The sequence below is a fragment of the Haplochromis burtoni genome, unplaced genomic scaffold (genome assembly GCF_018398535.1).
Source record: "Haplochromis burtoni strain Fernald_Lab_line unplaced genomic scaffold, NCSU_Asbu1 Contig_793, whole genome shotgun sequence".
Classification (NCBI taxonomy): domain Eukaryota; kingdom Metazoa; phylum Chordata; class Actinopteri; order Cichliformes; family Cichlidae; genus Haplochromis; species Haplochromis burtoni.
The window spans coordinates 47,895-64,489 of record NW_024583154.1 but is presented as its reverse complement, the minus strand read 5'-3'; the positions used below and the strand labels follow the sequence as shown (position 1 = coordinate 64,489).

General features: G+C 38.5%; 1 protein-coding gene across 1 annotated transcript in view; it reads right to left on the bottom strand.

Moving 5' to 3' along the window:
• Nucleotides 1–15,997, bottom strand: part of LOC102302937 (early endosome antigen 1) — a 40,540-nt gene extending 24,543 nt beyond the window's left edge. The window contains exons 1-12 of the mRNA XM_042215679.1: nucleotides 15,907–15,997; nucleotides 15,309–15,411; nucleotides 13,999–14,340; nucleotides 13,382–13,675; nucleotides 13,160–13,285; nucleotides 12,978–13,072; nucleotides 10,914–11,000; nucleotides 8,596–8,658; nucleotides 3,725–3,799; nucleotides 3,353–3,451; nucleotides 2,407–2,481; nucleotides 1,164–1,247 (exon numbers count right to left, since the gene is read on the bottom strand). Coding sequence (XP_042071613.1) covers nucleotides 1,164–1,247; nucleotides 2,407–2,481; nucleotides 3,353–3,451; nucleotides 3,725–3,799; nucleotides 8,596–8,658; nucleotides 10,914–11,000; nucleotides 12,978–13,072; nucleotides 13,160–13,285; nucleotides 13,382–13,675; nucleotides 13,999–14,340; nucleotides 15,309–15,402 — 1,434 coding nt within the window. The 5' untranslated portion in view covers nucleotides 15,403–15,411; nucleotides 15,907–15,997. The remainder of the gene's footprint in view (nucleotides 1–1,163; nucleotides 1,248–2,406; nucleotides 2,482–3,352; nucleotides 3,452–3,724; nucleotides 3,800–8,595; nucleotides 8,659–10,913; nucleotides 11,001–12,977; nucleotides 13,073–13,159; nucleotides 13,286–13,381; nucleotides 13,676–13,998; nucleotides 14,341–15,308; nucleotides 15,412–15,906) is intronic.
• Nucleotides 15,998–16,595: the final 598 nt, after the last annotated feature.

Sequence of the window (16,595 nt, the reverse complement as noted above, 5' to 3'; positions counted from 1 at the left end):
TAAAAACAAACTAAAAACTACTTCCAAAAACATTCAGCTTTGATATTAATGAGTTTTTTGGGTTCATTGAGAACATGGTTGTTGTTCAATAATACAATTATTCCTCAAAAATACAACTTGCCTAATAATTCTGCACTCCCTGTATATACTCCATGATTATACAATATCTAGGCAACAACGTTTGATTGCAAGTGTTATGCAATAAACATATATTCTTAGTGCTTATTTTCTGAGTATATTGTTTTATGTATTTTAATAATAAAGGCTTGAAAACCAAGGCCACTTTTGACTCACAAACTAAGTGCTCAGCCACACTGAAAAACAGGAAGTTAGTGTAGAGCTGTACAAGCATATAAATAAAAACAGGAAACCAGACAGAAAAAAGAGGAACTAGTAACATATAAGGAGTTGTTTGTATCGAGGCTGTGTGTGATGTGTAAGGTACCAAAATAACACCTATATGAGACACATTTTTAACTTCTAATGTTAGAGTTTCTACAACTGGCTTTGGGCTGTGAAGGGCTCTCTCTTCCGGAAGATGATCGAATAAAGAATTAGAAATGTTTTGACCACTCTGAGTCGGATTTTCTCTGTTCTATCATGGGGATCAAAGAATCGGGTTTAATACAAGGCAGTTGCACAGATGACCTGGTAGCAGGCAATCAATCAATGGGTCGATCCAAAGTTAGAAAATCGGTCACAGATGTGCATCAAGTTTAAGCATCATGTCTGCTCAGTGACATATAATTGGAGATCAACATGTTCCTAAATAAAAAATTAATAAAGAACAAGGTTGCAACATTCTTCTGTCATTCTGCAGTTAAATTTAGTCCTACAGCAACTATGATGAAATTTGTGGACAAATTTCTGAGTTCATGTTTCAAATCTATGAGGCACCGCCTGGGAAATAAATGAAATAAACACTTTCAAGCACGGAGAATAGAAAATAACAATGATTGTTGCAAATAATCACAGTATCATTACAAACAGCAGATGAATCAGCCTAGAAACTTTCAATCAGTACAGCTCTGCTTATTTTCAATTAATTATATAAAATCTGATTTTCTTAATGTTTCGAGTGTTTCAATCAACAGAGAAAGAGACCTGATTAAACATGGCAGTCATGTAAATGCAGGAAGTTAGTGTATAAAAAAAAAATGAACCTGTTGTTTTGTGGAGTCGAGCACCTTGTTCAGTCTCTCCATCTTCTCTTTATCTCCCTGGACTTGACTGATAGTTTCACAAAGCTGCAATTAAAAAGAAACAAAAACATAGAAGACAAAGATATGTTTTTATGTTTTTGTTATAGCATTTGGGCGATTACACAGAGTCAATAAATCAGTTACTATATTGAATTAAGAGCTTGATATGATATAAATTTTAGAATGGAGAACCTGAAGAAAAAACTGTATTTGAATTTCATTATAAGTAAATTATTTGAGCTTTGTCTTAAATTAAGAGTTTTCATATAATTGAAGCAAGTATGTGTGACAACAACACACACTGTTTCAATAAGGTCAACAAATCTCTCTGTACATTTTCAACCAACAACAACACCCTGCAATAACAGACAGTCTTCACCCTGATGAGAAAACATTGAATCTCAGAGTGACTGATGTCTGTAAAACTCTGAGGAGAGTGAGTGTATGAAAGGCAGCAGGACAACATTCAAGGACGAGTACTCAGAGAGTGTGCTGAGCACAGATGGGCAATAACGCGTAATCCGATTACATTTTCAAGTAACAAGTAATGTAACAAGTTTACTTTTTTGGAGAAGTAATCAGAAATTAGTAACCAATTACTTTTTTCAAGTAACGTGATCAACACTGGTGCTAACGAGCCTTCACACGTCCTTACAGACATCTTTAACACCTCGCTGTGGCAGACTGTTGTTCCATCATGTTTCAAATCTGTCTCCATCACATGTTTTAATGCCACCTGCCCTTTGCATTAACTCCCTTAATAATGAAGTTTTGGTAGAGTCCCTTCCACGTCAGTCTTCGTACTGGCCAAACGGCTCCACAGCGCGATGTCCTCTGCTCTCTCTGCTCTTCACCTGAGCTTTACACATCTGGAGGACACAGTCACGTAGAAGTGCTGTTTGTTGGTGGATCATGCCCGAGGAACTGGTGAGAAAACTGACACCTTCCCCAGGTATCAGCACCCCCATGTGTATCGGGCTGCTGGTCTTCCTCACTGACAGAACTCACTCAGGCTACGTCCACACTGATGCTTTTTCGTTTGAAAAAGCATCTTTTTCTCTCCGTTTCGGCCTCCCATCCACACTGAGACGGCGTTGTCCCCAAGGAAAAACGCAGCATTTTGAAAACCCTCTCGAAATCTTTCGCCATCATCTCCACTTTATTCCCCCCCACCACCATTCTTCTGAGTGATGCTTTCACTGACCTTTGATTCCAGTGTAGGAAATGTTTGCGTCAGCCTCTGAATGATTTCATCCAGCTCCGTCTCAGATTTGGACATCTGTCAGAAAGAAAGACAGATGTTGATGTTTCAGCACTTTGTTGATAAAGTGACAAAATTGTTGAAGCTCCACAGTGTGAGCAACATGTTTAAACACACAAAACTAAAATCACTTCATTTCATAGACATTTTATTGAAAAACGACTACTGCTGGTTGCTGCTACTCTGTTCCAGCTTATGACCTTCAACCACACAAGTCTCATATACTCTAAAGTCTGAAAGCACATTTATTTGTGTTACTGTCTGTTTAAGGTTTGTAGAATAATAATGAACTTAAACAAAATCACAGCTTTAACAAGGATCCTGTATCTTTAATGAAATGAACCTGAGCAATATTCTCACTCTTGTCTTTGTCTCTTCACACACAGTTAATCACATCAAATGCAACAATAAACAGAAGCTTTAAATCTCACTTCACTTACTGCTATTTGATCAGGTGTGTGATAACATCAATATTTAATATAGAAGCTCAAATTTCAAAAGCACAAAATGCTGTCAGTTTAGAAGATGAAATTAACATAAGAACATATAAATATTCAGCCCTTTCAGACTCCTACATATCAAATTTGATGACACATTGATTTTAGGGCAGACTTTTTTCTTCTTTGCTGTGGAGCATTTTTTACAGTGTGTCATCCTGTTTTGCCACATCCACAAAATCTCGGTAAAAGGAAGATGACAGTGTTCATTTACTGAGATCCACAGTTTGTATATCATAAATTCTTTTTCTCATATTTTAGACATTTAGATTTAGATTAGTTTATTTATACAGTTGAGTCTGATGGTGAGTAAATACTGATGTTTACAATTATACTTTTCACAAAGAGAGTTGAATCAGCAAATTCACAATGTTTATAACTGAAAGACAAACCTCTGGATTTTTGTTCTCCAGCTGATTCTTCAGGTCCTCTGATGCTTCTTTCACCTGCTTGAGCTGATCGATGACATCAGTATTCTTCTCTAACTGCAGCTGAAATGTTACACGAAGAAAGAGCAGAAGAAAAAAAGTTCATGCTTCAGACACAATAATGAAACAAAACCAGAGTCACATGAAAGCTGTATGTCAAGATGTCAACAATCTTGCAGTGGTAGGATTTCAAAGTTGTGTTTGGTTAATGACACAGAAACTGCTGCTGGACAAAACTGCAGGAATATAAGTGCACAGGTCTGTGATCATTGGGAGGATGACAGCATCACATATGTCCATGTTTACCTCTGTGTGCTGAGAGATGCTTTCACTGACCTCTGATTCCAGTGTAAGAAATGTCTGCATCCACTTCTGAATGAAGTCAGCCTTCTCTAACTTAGAGTTGATCATCTGTCAGAAAGAAAGACAGACAGATGTTGATGTTTCTGCAGCACTTTGTTGATAAAAGTGCCAAAATTACTGAAGCTTCACACTGTGAGCAACATGTTTCCAACAATTGTGTCCCCTTACACAGTCTGATTGGTGTGTTTTTTATTGATACAGACTAGGGCTGGTACAACGCGTCGACGTAATCGATTATTTCGACACGTAAAACATGTCGCTGTAAAAAAAGATGTGCGTTGATGTGTCGTCACTTTCAAAACAGACATGGCGCAGCGAGTAGCAGCAACATGAGTGAGGCAGCCGCAGTCGACTTAAATCACTCCACCCGAACACGCAGTTCTACAGTATGGGGATATTTTAACAGAAAAGGAAGTGATTCAGTCGTTTGCTGGCTGTACCTACCACATCAACACCATCTGAAAGGCTTTTTTCAGTTGCTGGAAACATTGTCACCAAAAACAGGGCAAGCCTGACTGCTGAGCATGTAGAAATGCTAACATTCCTCCACACCAATGCATAACTACTTCATGTGATGAACGTGATTGAACACACACAGAAATAGGAGAGAAGGCAGCAAAATGGATATTTTGTTAACAAAGAGCACTTTTTTTGCAGAGAGCAAAGTGAATGTTAAGTGTTATTTGTTCAAAGACGCCATTGCTGCTGTTTATATTTTATTCATTTTTTGCTATGATTTCCTTTTTTCATATTTGTTTTGCACAACATTTAATTTTTTTGTTAAAAACAAAACTGTACTACAATTTTATTGTGGATTTTGTTTTTATTAAATCTCCAATCCATAACTACTTCATGTAATTAACATGATTGATGATTGAACTCACACACACAGAGAAACGTGAGAAATGGCAACAAAATGGATTTTGTTTTGTGAATGAAGAGCACTTTTTTGCAGAAAGCAAAGTGAATGTTACATTTTGTTTAAAGACACCAATGCTTTTCCTTAATTTTATATATGTTTTCACATTTCATTTCTTGTTAAATGCTATCTCTAATATAAGATTGTACTACTACTACAACTTCATTTTGCAATGTTTTTATTAAAAGGTGTTCAAATAATGAAATTTGTGTTTTTCATTGAGATACATAAATTAGCAAATGTGAAATTGCTGTACAAGTCAAATAATGGGGAAATAATCGATAATCGAAGCAAATCAAAATAGAATCGGATTGAAAAATTAATCGTTAGATTCATCGATTAGGAAAATAATCGTTTTGCCCAGCCCTAATACAGACTGTACAGAGTAAAATATAAATAAAGTAAATTATTTTAAATATAGTCACAAACACAAGAAAGCTATCCATCCATTCTCTACCGCTTATCCTTCCCAGAGTTGAGGGGAGCTGGAGCCTATCCTAGCTAGGCAAGAGGCAGGGTACACCCTGGATAGGCTGCCAGTCTGCGCAGGGCTAACGCATAGACACAGACAACCATTGGCACCCACACTGGCGGAGGAAGCCAGAGTACCCAGAGAGAACCCACGCAATCATGGTGGTTAGCACTGTTGCCTCACACCAAGAAGGTCCTCAGTTCAATTCCACCAACAGGCCGGGGTCTTTCTGTGTGGAGTTTGCATGTTCTCCCCGTGTTTGTGTGGGTTTTCTCTCCAGGTACTCTGGCTTCCTCCCAGGTTAATTAGTAAACTGCCCATAGGTGAGTGTGAATGGTTGTCTGTGTCTATGTGTTGGCCTTGCGACAGACTGGCGACCTGTCCAGGGTGTACCCCGCCTCTCGTCCTATGACAGCTGGGATAGGCTCCAGCGCCCCCTGTGACCCTGGGAAGGATAAGCGGAAGAGACTTGATGGATGATACAATGATTACACATGAAAATTAAAGTCACAATACAATACAGTTTTATTTATATAGCACATTTAAAAACCCGAAGGCACACCACAGTGCTTCACATTAATATGGAGAATCAACATAAGTCAATGACAGGGTACAGATCAGGCACTAGCACAAACAGAATAGAGGCACTAATAGACCAGAGTTAAATAAAATAGGCATCAACCTCAATGAAGAGGGAAGGTCAGATCTCGAATAAAAAAATCCACTAAGAAGACAAAAACCGCAGTAAAATTAGTAACAAAATAATACATTTAATAAAAGTTTAAAAGGGTATTAAGTGGTCAGGAAAGCCAAGTCAAATAGATATGCTTTCAAACTTGATTTAAAGGATTGGATACAGTCCAAGGCTCGAATAGAAGCAGGGAGGCTATTCCAAAGGTTGGGTGCAGCTGAAGCAAAGGCACGATCGCCTCTGGTCTTCAGTCTAAACTTAGGTTGGGCCAGGAGTAATTGATCTGATGATCTTAATGCACGGCAATGAGTGTACAGATTGAGGAGGTCAGTAAGGTAGCTGGGTGCAATGTTATTCAGGATTTTAAAAGTGAGTAGCAAGATTTTAAACTCAATGCAATATTTGATAGGTAACCAGTGTAGATCAACAACAGCTGGAGTAATAGGATCAAATTTCGGCGAGCCGCAGCATTCTGAACGAGTTGCAGCCTTCGAAGAGAGAAGGCTTGGAGACCACAGTAGAGAGAATTACAATAATCTAACCTGGAGGTCACAAAAGCGTGGATAAGTTTTTCCAGGTCCCTGTGTGGTATATAGCTTAGCTTTAGAAATCTGCCGCAATTGAAGAAAAAAAAAAAAACAGATTTAACTACAGATGATACTTGCTTATCGAGCTTTAAGGAGCTATCCAAATAGACACCCGGGTTACGCATAGAATCAGAGAGAGAGTTAGCTAGGGGCCCCAGCAGGGCAACAAGCTGGTCTCGAAGAATATGGCTGTCGAACACCATAACTTCAGTTTTTTTCTCATTTAAAATGAGGGAATTATCTGACAGCCAATCTTTAACCTCTCTCAGGCAATCGCACAGGGAGTGCAGTGATGCTGACAAATCATCAGTCAGTTGACAATAGGTTTGAATGTCATCAGCGTAAAAGTGATAAGAAACATTGCATTTTCCAAATATGAAGCCCAAGGGTAGCATATACAAAGAGAACAATAAAGGGCCCAATACAGACCCCTGGGGCACACCACAGCAGAGAGGGGCAACAGAGGAAGAGTATCCTCCCATCACAACAGAGAAGGATCTATCTGTGAGGTAAGAATTAAACCAGTTAAGGGCAGAACCCTTGATGCCTACAACATGCTCTAGCCTCCTCAAGAGTATATTATATATATCAACCATGTCAAAGGCTGAGGACAGATCCAATAAAACTAAAACGGCAGGGCGACCAGAGTCAGCAAATACAAGAAGATCATTATAGACTCTTAGCAGGGCCGTTTCAGTGCTATGGTGTGGCTTAAAGCCAGACTGGTATTTGTCAGTAATATTATTTGCAACTAAGTAAGCATGTATTTGGAGAAAGACGGCTTTCTCCAAAATTTTTGATAAATACGGAAGAGATTGGCCTATAATTTGCAGGGTCTTTCTGATCGATATTACTTTTTTTTTTCAGAATAGGGTGCACTACCGCATGTTTAAAAGCAGTCGGGACACAGCCCACAAACAATGATAAATTCATTAAAAGATGTAAGACCCAGTTTCCTCAAAACCTTCCTTGATAAAACGGGAAGGAAGGATATCATGCACAGAATTTCAGTTTCTTAATTTTTCAATTATTTCCTTAAGAGTGGGGAGTGATAGCAGCTCAAAGTGAGAAAAGGTGGACAAGCATCCTAAAACCGGAACAGGACTCAACACAAGTGAGTGAGAGTGTGAAGCCTTCAGTAATAAAACTTTTCCAGTAAAATGATTAAGAAATTGCTCACAGAGAGCCTGGGAGGCCGAGCTCAAAGAGTCCGGACAGGGATTTATCACTGAATTAAAAATTTTGAATAACATTCGAGGGTTGTGGCTATTAGTCTCAATAATATCTGATAGGAAAGCTGCTTTAGCTGCCTTTACAGAGTTCTGGTATTCCTACAAAGAATGTCATAGGATATCTGAAGCCCGTCTTTTTTCCACCTCCTTTCAGATTGACGGCAGACACGACATGAGGCTCGTATAGTGTCATTTAGCATGGTTGATGAGAAGTTCTGGGACATTTCATCTTTATAGGGGCCACAGTATCCAAGATGGAACAACAGGTGGATAACAGATAACATAGCGTTGGAAAAATCATCAACCAAAGGAGGTGTGAAACAGTTAGTATCTGTACAATCTGGATCAAAAAAAGGCGGAGTTTAAAAAGGCGGTAATGAAGTCAGCCACAGTCTCAGAGTTAATGATACGTACGAGGACAGCCTTTAGAATTTAATTCAATAGCACGTAGCTCAACATCAAACATGAGCAAAAAATGTTATTTCTTCAGCATTTTATTTGAATGCAGTTACTGAAGGTTTGCACTACTCTGCTCCAGCTTATGACCTGGAACCACCAAACAAATAAACAAAAATAATAGCAGACTCGAATTCTCTAAAATCAGCACATTTATTGTTACTGTCAGTTTAAGGTTTGTAGAATAATGATGAAGTTAAACATAGCCACAGCTTTTAAAGGATCCTGTATCTTTAATGAAATGAACATGTGCAATATTCTCACTATTGTCTTTGTCTCTTCACACACAGTTAATCACATCAAACTTAACAATAAAAAGAAGCTTTAAATCTCACTTCCACTTAGTGCAATTTGATCTTTAATATAATAGACATTTGTTGTGAAATAAACAAAATAATATCTAAAGTTTCCTTCATAACTCTTTACTATACAGAGATAAACAGAGCTGGGTCAGTAAATTCTGAATGTTTATAATGGAAACACAAACCTCACGATTTTTGTCCTCCAGCTTCGTCTTCAGGTCCTCTGCTCTTTCTTTCTCCTGCTGGAGCTGATTGATGATTTCAGTATTCATGTGAAATGTTACATGAAGAAAGAGCAGAAGGAAGAAATGTTCATGTTTCAGACACAATAATGAAAAAACATCCGGAGTGAAATTAAAGCTTGTTCATGTTCATGTTTAACAGACAATAATGATAACACAACCAGAGTCACATTAAAGCTGTAAATAAAAGCTGTATTAAGTAAATATAACAGAATGATATATAAAAACTAATACATGAACAAGTATTTGTAAATAAATTCAGACCCTGGAGAGGTCACCAGTCTATCGCAGGGCTAACACTGTATGAAAGGCTCTGAGATTTTATGTTCCTAAAATATTGTTACGAGTGAGGTTATAGGAAATGACATATGCATAAGTTTGATGTGCTGCGCTGCTGCTCCAGAGGGAGAGAAAGTACTTCCGGGTCAGTTTTTTGTTATCACCTCATCGTGTCAGCTGTGTTCCTGTTTGCAATCCTTCACGGTGATGCTCCGAGTGTTAAGTTAATGTCTGAACGTAAGTTACCTTTAATATGTTTAGTTGCAAACTCAAGTTTTGCCGCGGCTTGAATTACTTCCTACCGAGTCATAGCGGCGCAATTTCACGTGGTGATTAAAGGCTTGTGCCACCAACTGCTGCCATAGTGTAGTAATTTCATTCAGCCACACGATGGCGCCTTTAATGATGGTTATAGCTGGTGAATGTCTCTGTTTGTAGTATGACATCACCACTGTGTTTAATCTGAGTTCTCTGTATGTTTGAACCAAGTAATGTAATATTTACATAACTTGAGTTTTTATATATTATGTCATGGACATTATATGCATAGATGGATGTGTAACTTTATCTTACTTTATATTTTGAGTTTATATTAGTTGAACCACTGTTGCTGTAATATATTTGGTCTAACAGTAACTTATTATTTACTACAGACTATTGGCAACATTGAGCTTTGAGGTGACAATAAACCAGCTGACTGTGACAGTTCAGCAAAGTGGAAGCCTCTCGTCCTCTTTCCTGTGTTCTGACCGACACACCCTCTTGTTAGCTGCTGAACCTAAAAGAAGCCCTGACCTATTACTCCTCAATAAAGACAGAGACAGACAACCATCACATCTATGGGCAATTTAGAATCATCTGTTAACCTAACGCCACTAACATGTCTTTGGACTGTGGTGGGAATCCCTGCAGACACGGGGAGAACACGCAAATCCAGTCAAGATGGGGGATTTGAACCCAAGACCTGCTTGCTTCTTGGAAATGGTGTTAACCACCATGCAATGTTTCAGTGTAGGCCTTAGATAACTGACAGTCTGGACTAGTCATTAAACAGCACTGGTTGAACAGTCTCAGCAGTGTCTGCGCTTTGCATTTTGGATGAGGAGAGCACAACTTTCTCCTCCAGCATCTCCACTTTCTACTGAGGCAGCATCAAAGTGTGCTGAGCAGCTGTGTCTGCATCTGGTTTGACAGCTTCAGGGCCTCAGAGAGGAAATTACTGAAGAGAAGATCACCAGGACTTCTCTTCCATCCATCCAGGAAGTCGAGCACAGATGTTGTCTCAGCAGAGTCCATAACGTCATCAGAGACTCCGCCCACCCCCACCATGCACTGTGCTCCCTGCTGCCCTCTGGAAAGAGGTTTAGCAGCATCAGGACCAGGACAGCCAGATGTTACAATAGTTTCATTCTCCAACCATCAGCACACCAACCACCCACCCTGACTGCCTCCCCCTCCCCTCTGTCCCCCATGACTGTATATTTACAGCAGTGTCAGTTCATGGCTGAACGATGATTGTACACTTTTCTGCTGCTTTTGTTGCTGTTCAATATATTTAAGATCCTGCGCAGCTTTTCCTTATTAATTTCCTTACTAATAAACTAAAATATTTCATATTTTTTATTCTCACATGGATCTTTCTTGCATTTTATACCTTTTGACATTCATTTTATTTATTTATTTTTATATTTGATGATGAGTAAATGCACTGGAATTTCATTCTGATGTGCACTAACTGTTCCGAATGACAATAAACTGGCGATTCCATTTAATTCTGACACATTTCTGCAAGCCAGTCCTTTCTTTGAATTTCAACGTGGATTATAAGTTTGTTTAATATATAGAAACAGTTACTTTTTTAGACATTTGTTACAAAATAAACAAAATAATCTCCTTCATAATTACAATACAGAGATAAAGATTCATTTAATGGGGACACACTCACACACATGACAAATATATACCAAATAACAAATACAAACCTCTTTGTTAATGTCCTGCAGATTCTTTTCAGCTTCCTCCCTCCTCTGTTGTTCCTCCTGAAGTTCCGACGTCCAAGTTATTGGCCACTAAGAGATGGCAGACAAACAAAGTACAAATACTTTGTTACTGTACTTCAGTAGAATTTTTCAGTATCTTTACTTGAGTATTTTTCTGAGATCCTTTTACTTGTACTCACATTTTTAAATAAATATCTGTACTTTTGACTAATTATATTTTCAGAACAGGCTTGTTACTTTTGTTTTTACGCACTGCTGAGGAGTCATTATTTTACATCACTGTGAGCCTTCAAATATCAAACTGATTTGAGCCAGGAGATGTCGCATAAAAAGAGATGACATGTGCCAAAGTCAGAGGTTAAAGTGGATCCCTAGTGTGGCATCTCTTCATCTGAGCATCTGCTTTTTCCTTGCAACACATTGACCTACTTTGATGGGATTCTCGATTCCCGATCGTGCTTCAGTAAGAAACTTAGTTATATTTGTGCTGTGATGTGCATGTAGTGGCCGTTATGTTGTAAAACAGCGCTGATGGCAGCAGCTGGTTGCACAGCTTGGTACACTCGGCCAGAGGAGGAAAAATCAGTTTGTGTTGGTCATGTGACTCAGAGTTGCTCTCCTCCACACAGTGCTCATTTGTAAAGTGCTTTAAAAACCCAAACGTTTGAGTGCAGCTAGACAAAAAAAACAAACAGCACAAATGTAGTCACATAAACTGATTTTTAGTTTTACTGTAGTTATTTTCCTCTCAGTTCTCAATTCTCTCACTTGTTAGAGAATTGTGGATCAATATGATTGTCATTGTGTAAGATCATTAGATCTTTAGCAGAGTGATGAATGCAGACTTCTGCTTCCTACACACACACACACACATATCACTGATCAAAAGACATGCTCATAGAGACACACACATCAGATGTTGTCTGTTGCAGATGCATATGACACATGTTCACATGTGAGTGTTTTATCTGTTGCATGATTAATGAGATGTTTGTGTGACCACAAAGTTAATAAAAGGCTGTAGGGGAGGCTGGCTCTTTGGAGTGTCAGGGATCAGGTGAGGAGCTTGCAGCTCCAAGACCCTGGTCCAATCAGCTTCCCTTGCAAGTTTAAATGGATCGAGCTCTGTCTTCCTTTGTTCACGGGAATAAGTCTCTAAACCAGCGGGGCTGCAAAGAGCAGACCTAACAGCTAACAACATAAACCAATGTAAGTCTATCAGCCGCAAACAACCAACCACATGACGTCATGTACCAAATTGACAGAAGATGGCGCTTTTTCTAACACAGGTCTCTGTACATCTACTTAAGTACAGAATATCTCTACTTTTGTCACCTCTGGTGCCGTTATTAGGATGAAGATTTGTGTCAGTGTGTGGGATTGTCCTCCTAAGGTTTTTCTTGTTAAATGGTGATTATGGGAAAGTGCATTTTGGGGTTTGTTATGGAGTAATACAAAACTAATATAACACATAGTGTAATGGATTACTTACTCCGGGTAATAAATAATGTAACACATTACTTTAAAGTGTAATGTGAATTACAGCATGAGAGCAACACTGATTAAAGCTACAATCAATAAATCTGCACATATGACATAAGACACAACAATGAGGTAGAAAAACTTGTTTTTCATTGTTGGGTTGTATTTTTAAATCAATATGTTTCTTTTATGTATGAGCACACCTACTGTCTCTGTTGGTGATGCGTGAAGTCCAGGAAAAGCTTGATTATATAAAATAATTTCATCAGTAGCAACATTTTTACCAAAACAGAGACTGTTGTGACATTACTGAAGCAGTAATCTAATAATGATGAATGACATCACACAGATGTTATCACATTGTTTCTGCTTCATTCCTTTAACATCAATAGAGAGTTCTTTCTACTCAACCTTAGTAAATGCTCATAATGCACATAATGCACATAATGTCTGTTAAGCATTATTTCAGATCGTTTTATTTTGAAATTAGGATTAATATTTCATCTCATTTCTGAAAAACAATGAACATCTTTATATTTAACTTGTTTGTGTTTATCTACTCACGCATGAAGTCTTATTCTTAGTTTTGGGAGAAGAGCCACTCAGAGGAACGTCAGCACCTCCCACATCAGTGTGATCCTCTGGGCTTCTGTTGTTCTCTTTTTGAAATTAAAAATAAATGAGAAGGAATGAAAATGAAAACACTGATTTATAGTAGCGGTAGGAAAAATGTATCAGTGACTTACTGTGTTTCTTCATTCTACATAAAAGGACAGCAGCTGATGAAATTAACAGCATGATGCAAAGAGCCAAACTAACAGCCAAACCAATGATGACAGAGGGAGAACTGGATGGGACCTCAAAGAAATCCTCTGAAATGGTTTAAAAAAAAAAAAAAAAAACTAGAAATCTGGACTTCATATGTTCAAAAAGTGTTTCTATCATAAATGCAATAATATAAGTTGAACCTGGAACATGTATGTGTGTCTCTCTGTTCTGGCTGATTTTCTTCTGTTGGACTCTGCAGGTGATGTTGTTGCTGTGTCTCTTCTCCACAGTCACTCTGCTGCTGACAGTATAGAGGTCATCAGGACCTCTGAGGGTCTCTGTAGGTCCAGCAGAGAGGAGGTTTCCCTCACCGTCCAACCACAGCAGCTCAGGCTCTGGATACCAGCCTGCAGACTCACACTGTAACACCACTCCTCCTCTGTTTTTGTCAGTCCCTGATAAACCGATGACAGGTGAGGTGGCAGCATCGGATGCTGAAGAAAAGAAAACATGAAATTTAAAAGTCAAGGGGGCATTAATGAAATTACAAGATGCAAAAATATACTTGTGTACCTGTTAAGCTAATAGAGTTCTGAATTCATAAATTTGGTCACTTACAAAGAAATGAAGAGTCTAAAATGTTTATGTTAGCTTAATCTTAATGGCGAGAGACTATTGAACAAAAAAATCCAGAACAAAAAATTTGTCTACAGAATCAATTTATTCCATTCCGACCTCTCCATCATGGGCAAGAACAAAGAGCTCTTAAATGATACCAGGGACAAGACTGCACAATACAAGACTAGAAGCTACTTACCAACAACTAGCTCGACGAAAGCTTCTTTTTCCATCTCTGGAATAAAGCATTTGTATGTCCCTGTATCATCAAATTTCACTTTGGAGATTTTCAGTGAAATATTTCCAGACTTGAGTTCATCAACAAACACTGACGTCCTTCCTTTGAAAGAAGGATCTTTTAGTTTTTCGATTTCCTGACTGGCACGTGAAACGTAGACAAATCTAGGGTCAAGTGAAGATCTTGTCCACTCCAGTGTCTTTGTAGAAACATCGTATGCAGGTTCCAGATGACATGGCAAAATTACATCATCACCAGCTCTTGCCACCAGTGCCTGAGATGGACCAATCAACTGAGGCTGACCTGAAAACAAATAATCATAATTCTTAAATAAGAAATCGCCAGAAGGAGGGATTTTTTTAGCATCATCTCACAATATTTTTTTTAAATTACTAAACCTAAAGGCCATGTCTCTAACAAGCATCTTCTCTGATTCTAAAACTATTAACATTTCTGTTAGTGTATAGTGTTTGTTAAAATATAATACTATATAGCTATCCTGTTTAAATACCTCTGCTGACAGAAACTGAAATGTGTTGGTTCATAAAAATAAAACCGTTTTGTATCCCGCCAGTGTTGTTTTGACTTCTTAAAACATGGCTCTTAATAAAGGCACATTAAGAGCACAAATATAAATAATTAAAATGTGTGCTTGAAATATGAAAGAAACCAAACATTTATTTATGTCATGTTTCAGCTGTGTGCAGGCAGGAATTGGACCCAAACGCAAACTCATTGGAAACAGGATTGAACTCAAAATGGCAGCTTTTATTGCTGAACACAAAATTCTACAAAACCTAAACTGGGAACAAGCTAAGAAAACACACACAGGAAGCCACAGGAAGAAACACACAGCATGAGGGAGACTACAACACTGACACAGAGAAACACAGGGCTTAAATACCCTGGGAAATAACGAGGGGAATGAGACACAGAAGAGGGAGCACAGCTGGGAGAAATCGGACATAACGAGACCCAAGGGAAGCGAAACTCAATACATTCACGTAGGACACAGACCTTCAAAGTAAAACAGGAAATGTAACATAGACGCAGACTTGACTAGGGGAGACAGCAACTAAGAAACACAGAGAGCGGCTAACTAAATACTCAGAAATCTAAAGAGAATACAAGAAAGCCAAACTAAGACACTAGACTAAAGAATAAACTGGGGCAACAAAGAGAACTAATATCATAATACAAAAACTTGGACACAAGAAACTCAAAACACTGGGTCACCGACCCAGGACCGTGACAATTTATGTATTAATTACCATTACAGACATCCTTTAGGAGAATGATGAAGATCAGAACACTGAAGGCTTTGAGCAGTGATTGAGGAAACAGTCCATCCTGCTGATGAGCCATCCTGCAGCTCTGAAAACAGACAGAAAACATTAATACAATGGAAACCACTGCTGACTGGACAATTCTGATTTGTGTTTCAGTAACATAAGTTGTACAATTATGACTAAATGAATTCCTGGGAAGAATTCTTGTCTGTCATCTAACTTGTTGGGGGGGGGGTAGAAGTGCTTCACAGAGTGTAGATCAGGGGTCCCCAATCCCAGTCCATGAGGGCCAGTGTCCCTGCAGGTTTTAGGTGTGTCCTTGATCCATCACAGCTGATTTAAATGGTGTAGATCAGTCTATCTATACTGTCTTCTACAATTACAGTAGTGTCACCTGCTGTAAAGGTACAGAAAAATCTAGTTCATAGATTCACCTTTTCCACCCACATAAAAGCTTTAGAACAACTTACACTTGGACCATATTCTTCAAACCCAGTTTGACTCCAACAGTTTTAACAGTTTTTTAGACAGAAGCAACAAGTCACATTAATAATAACATTAAATTTAATAGACAACATACCTGTTGACTGCTCTCTCTGCAACTCACTGAATGACTGTTAAAGAAAAATGAGTACAAATGATCAGTGATAGTTTCACTTACAGTGTGAACTTTGAGCCTGCTCCTAAGTAACACTTAAGTTTCATAAACACTGCGGCAACAATTAAGAAACCTGTTGGTGAGGACTGTTCCTTTGTTTCTGGTTATCTTATCAAGTTCATAAAGAGTTTGTAGTTGTTTGGTGTATTTTTTGCTGCAGGAAGCAGATTTGCTGATATATCTCCTACAATCTTATAAAAGTGTAAGTGAAAGTAAGAGTTAAACAGTGAAAAACAAAAGAAAGAAAGCTCTTCCTGTTTTACCAATTTGATTTTCCATAATACAGATTGCTCACAGAAAATCCTCTTTGTTCTGCCTGTGGGTTAGTCCATGGCCCATCAGCGCTTCCATTACAGTAGGTGTGCAAACATAGACACACCTATTTGGGTCCTGCTTGATATAATTGCAAGTTTGGCCTCCCCACACAGCTCCACCATTCTCAGTGGTATATGGAGCAATGTTCCATGTTTGATACGAGTTAGTGGCAGTAATGTACTGAGGAGGTGTGGTCCTTGGCTCAGCTGCAGGGGAGGAGTGGGTCACATCAATAAATGCTTCACAGTAATAAAAACATTTCAGTGTGTCGGGTCCACTTTTATATGTACCATGTA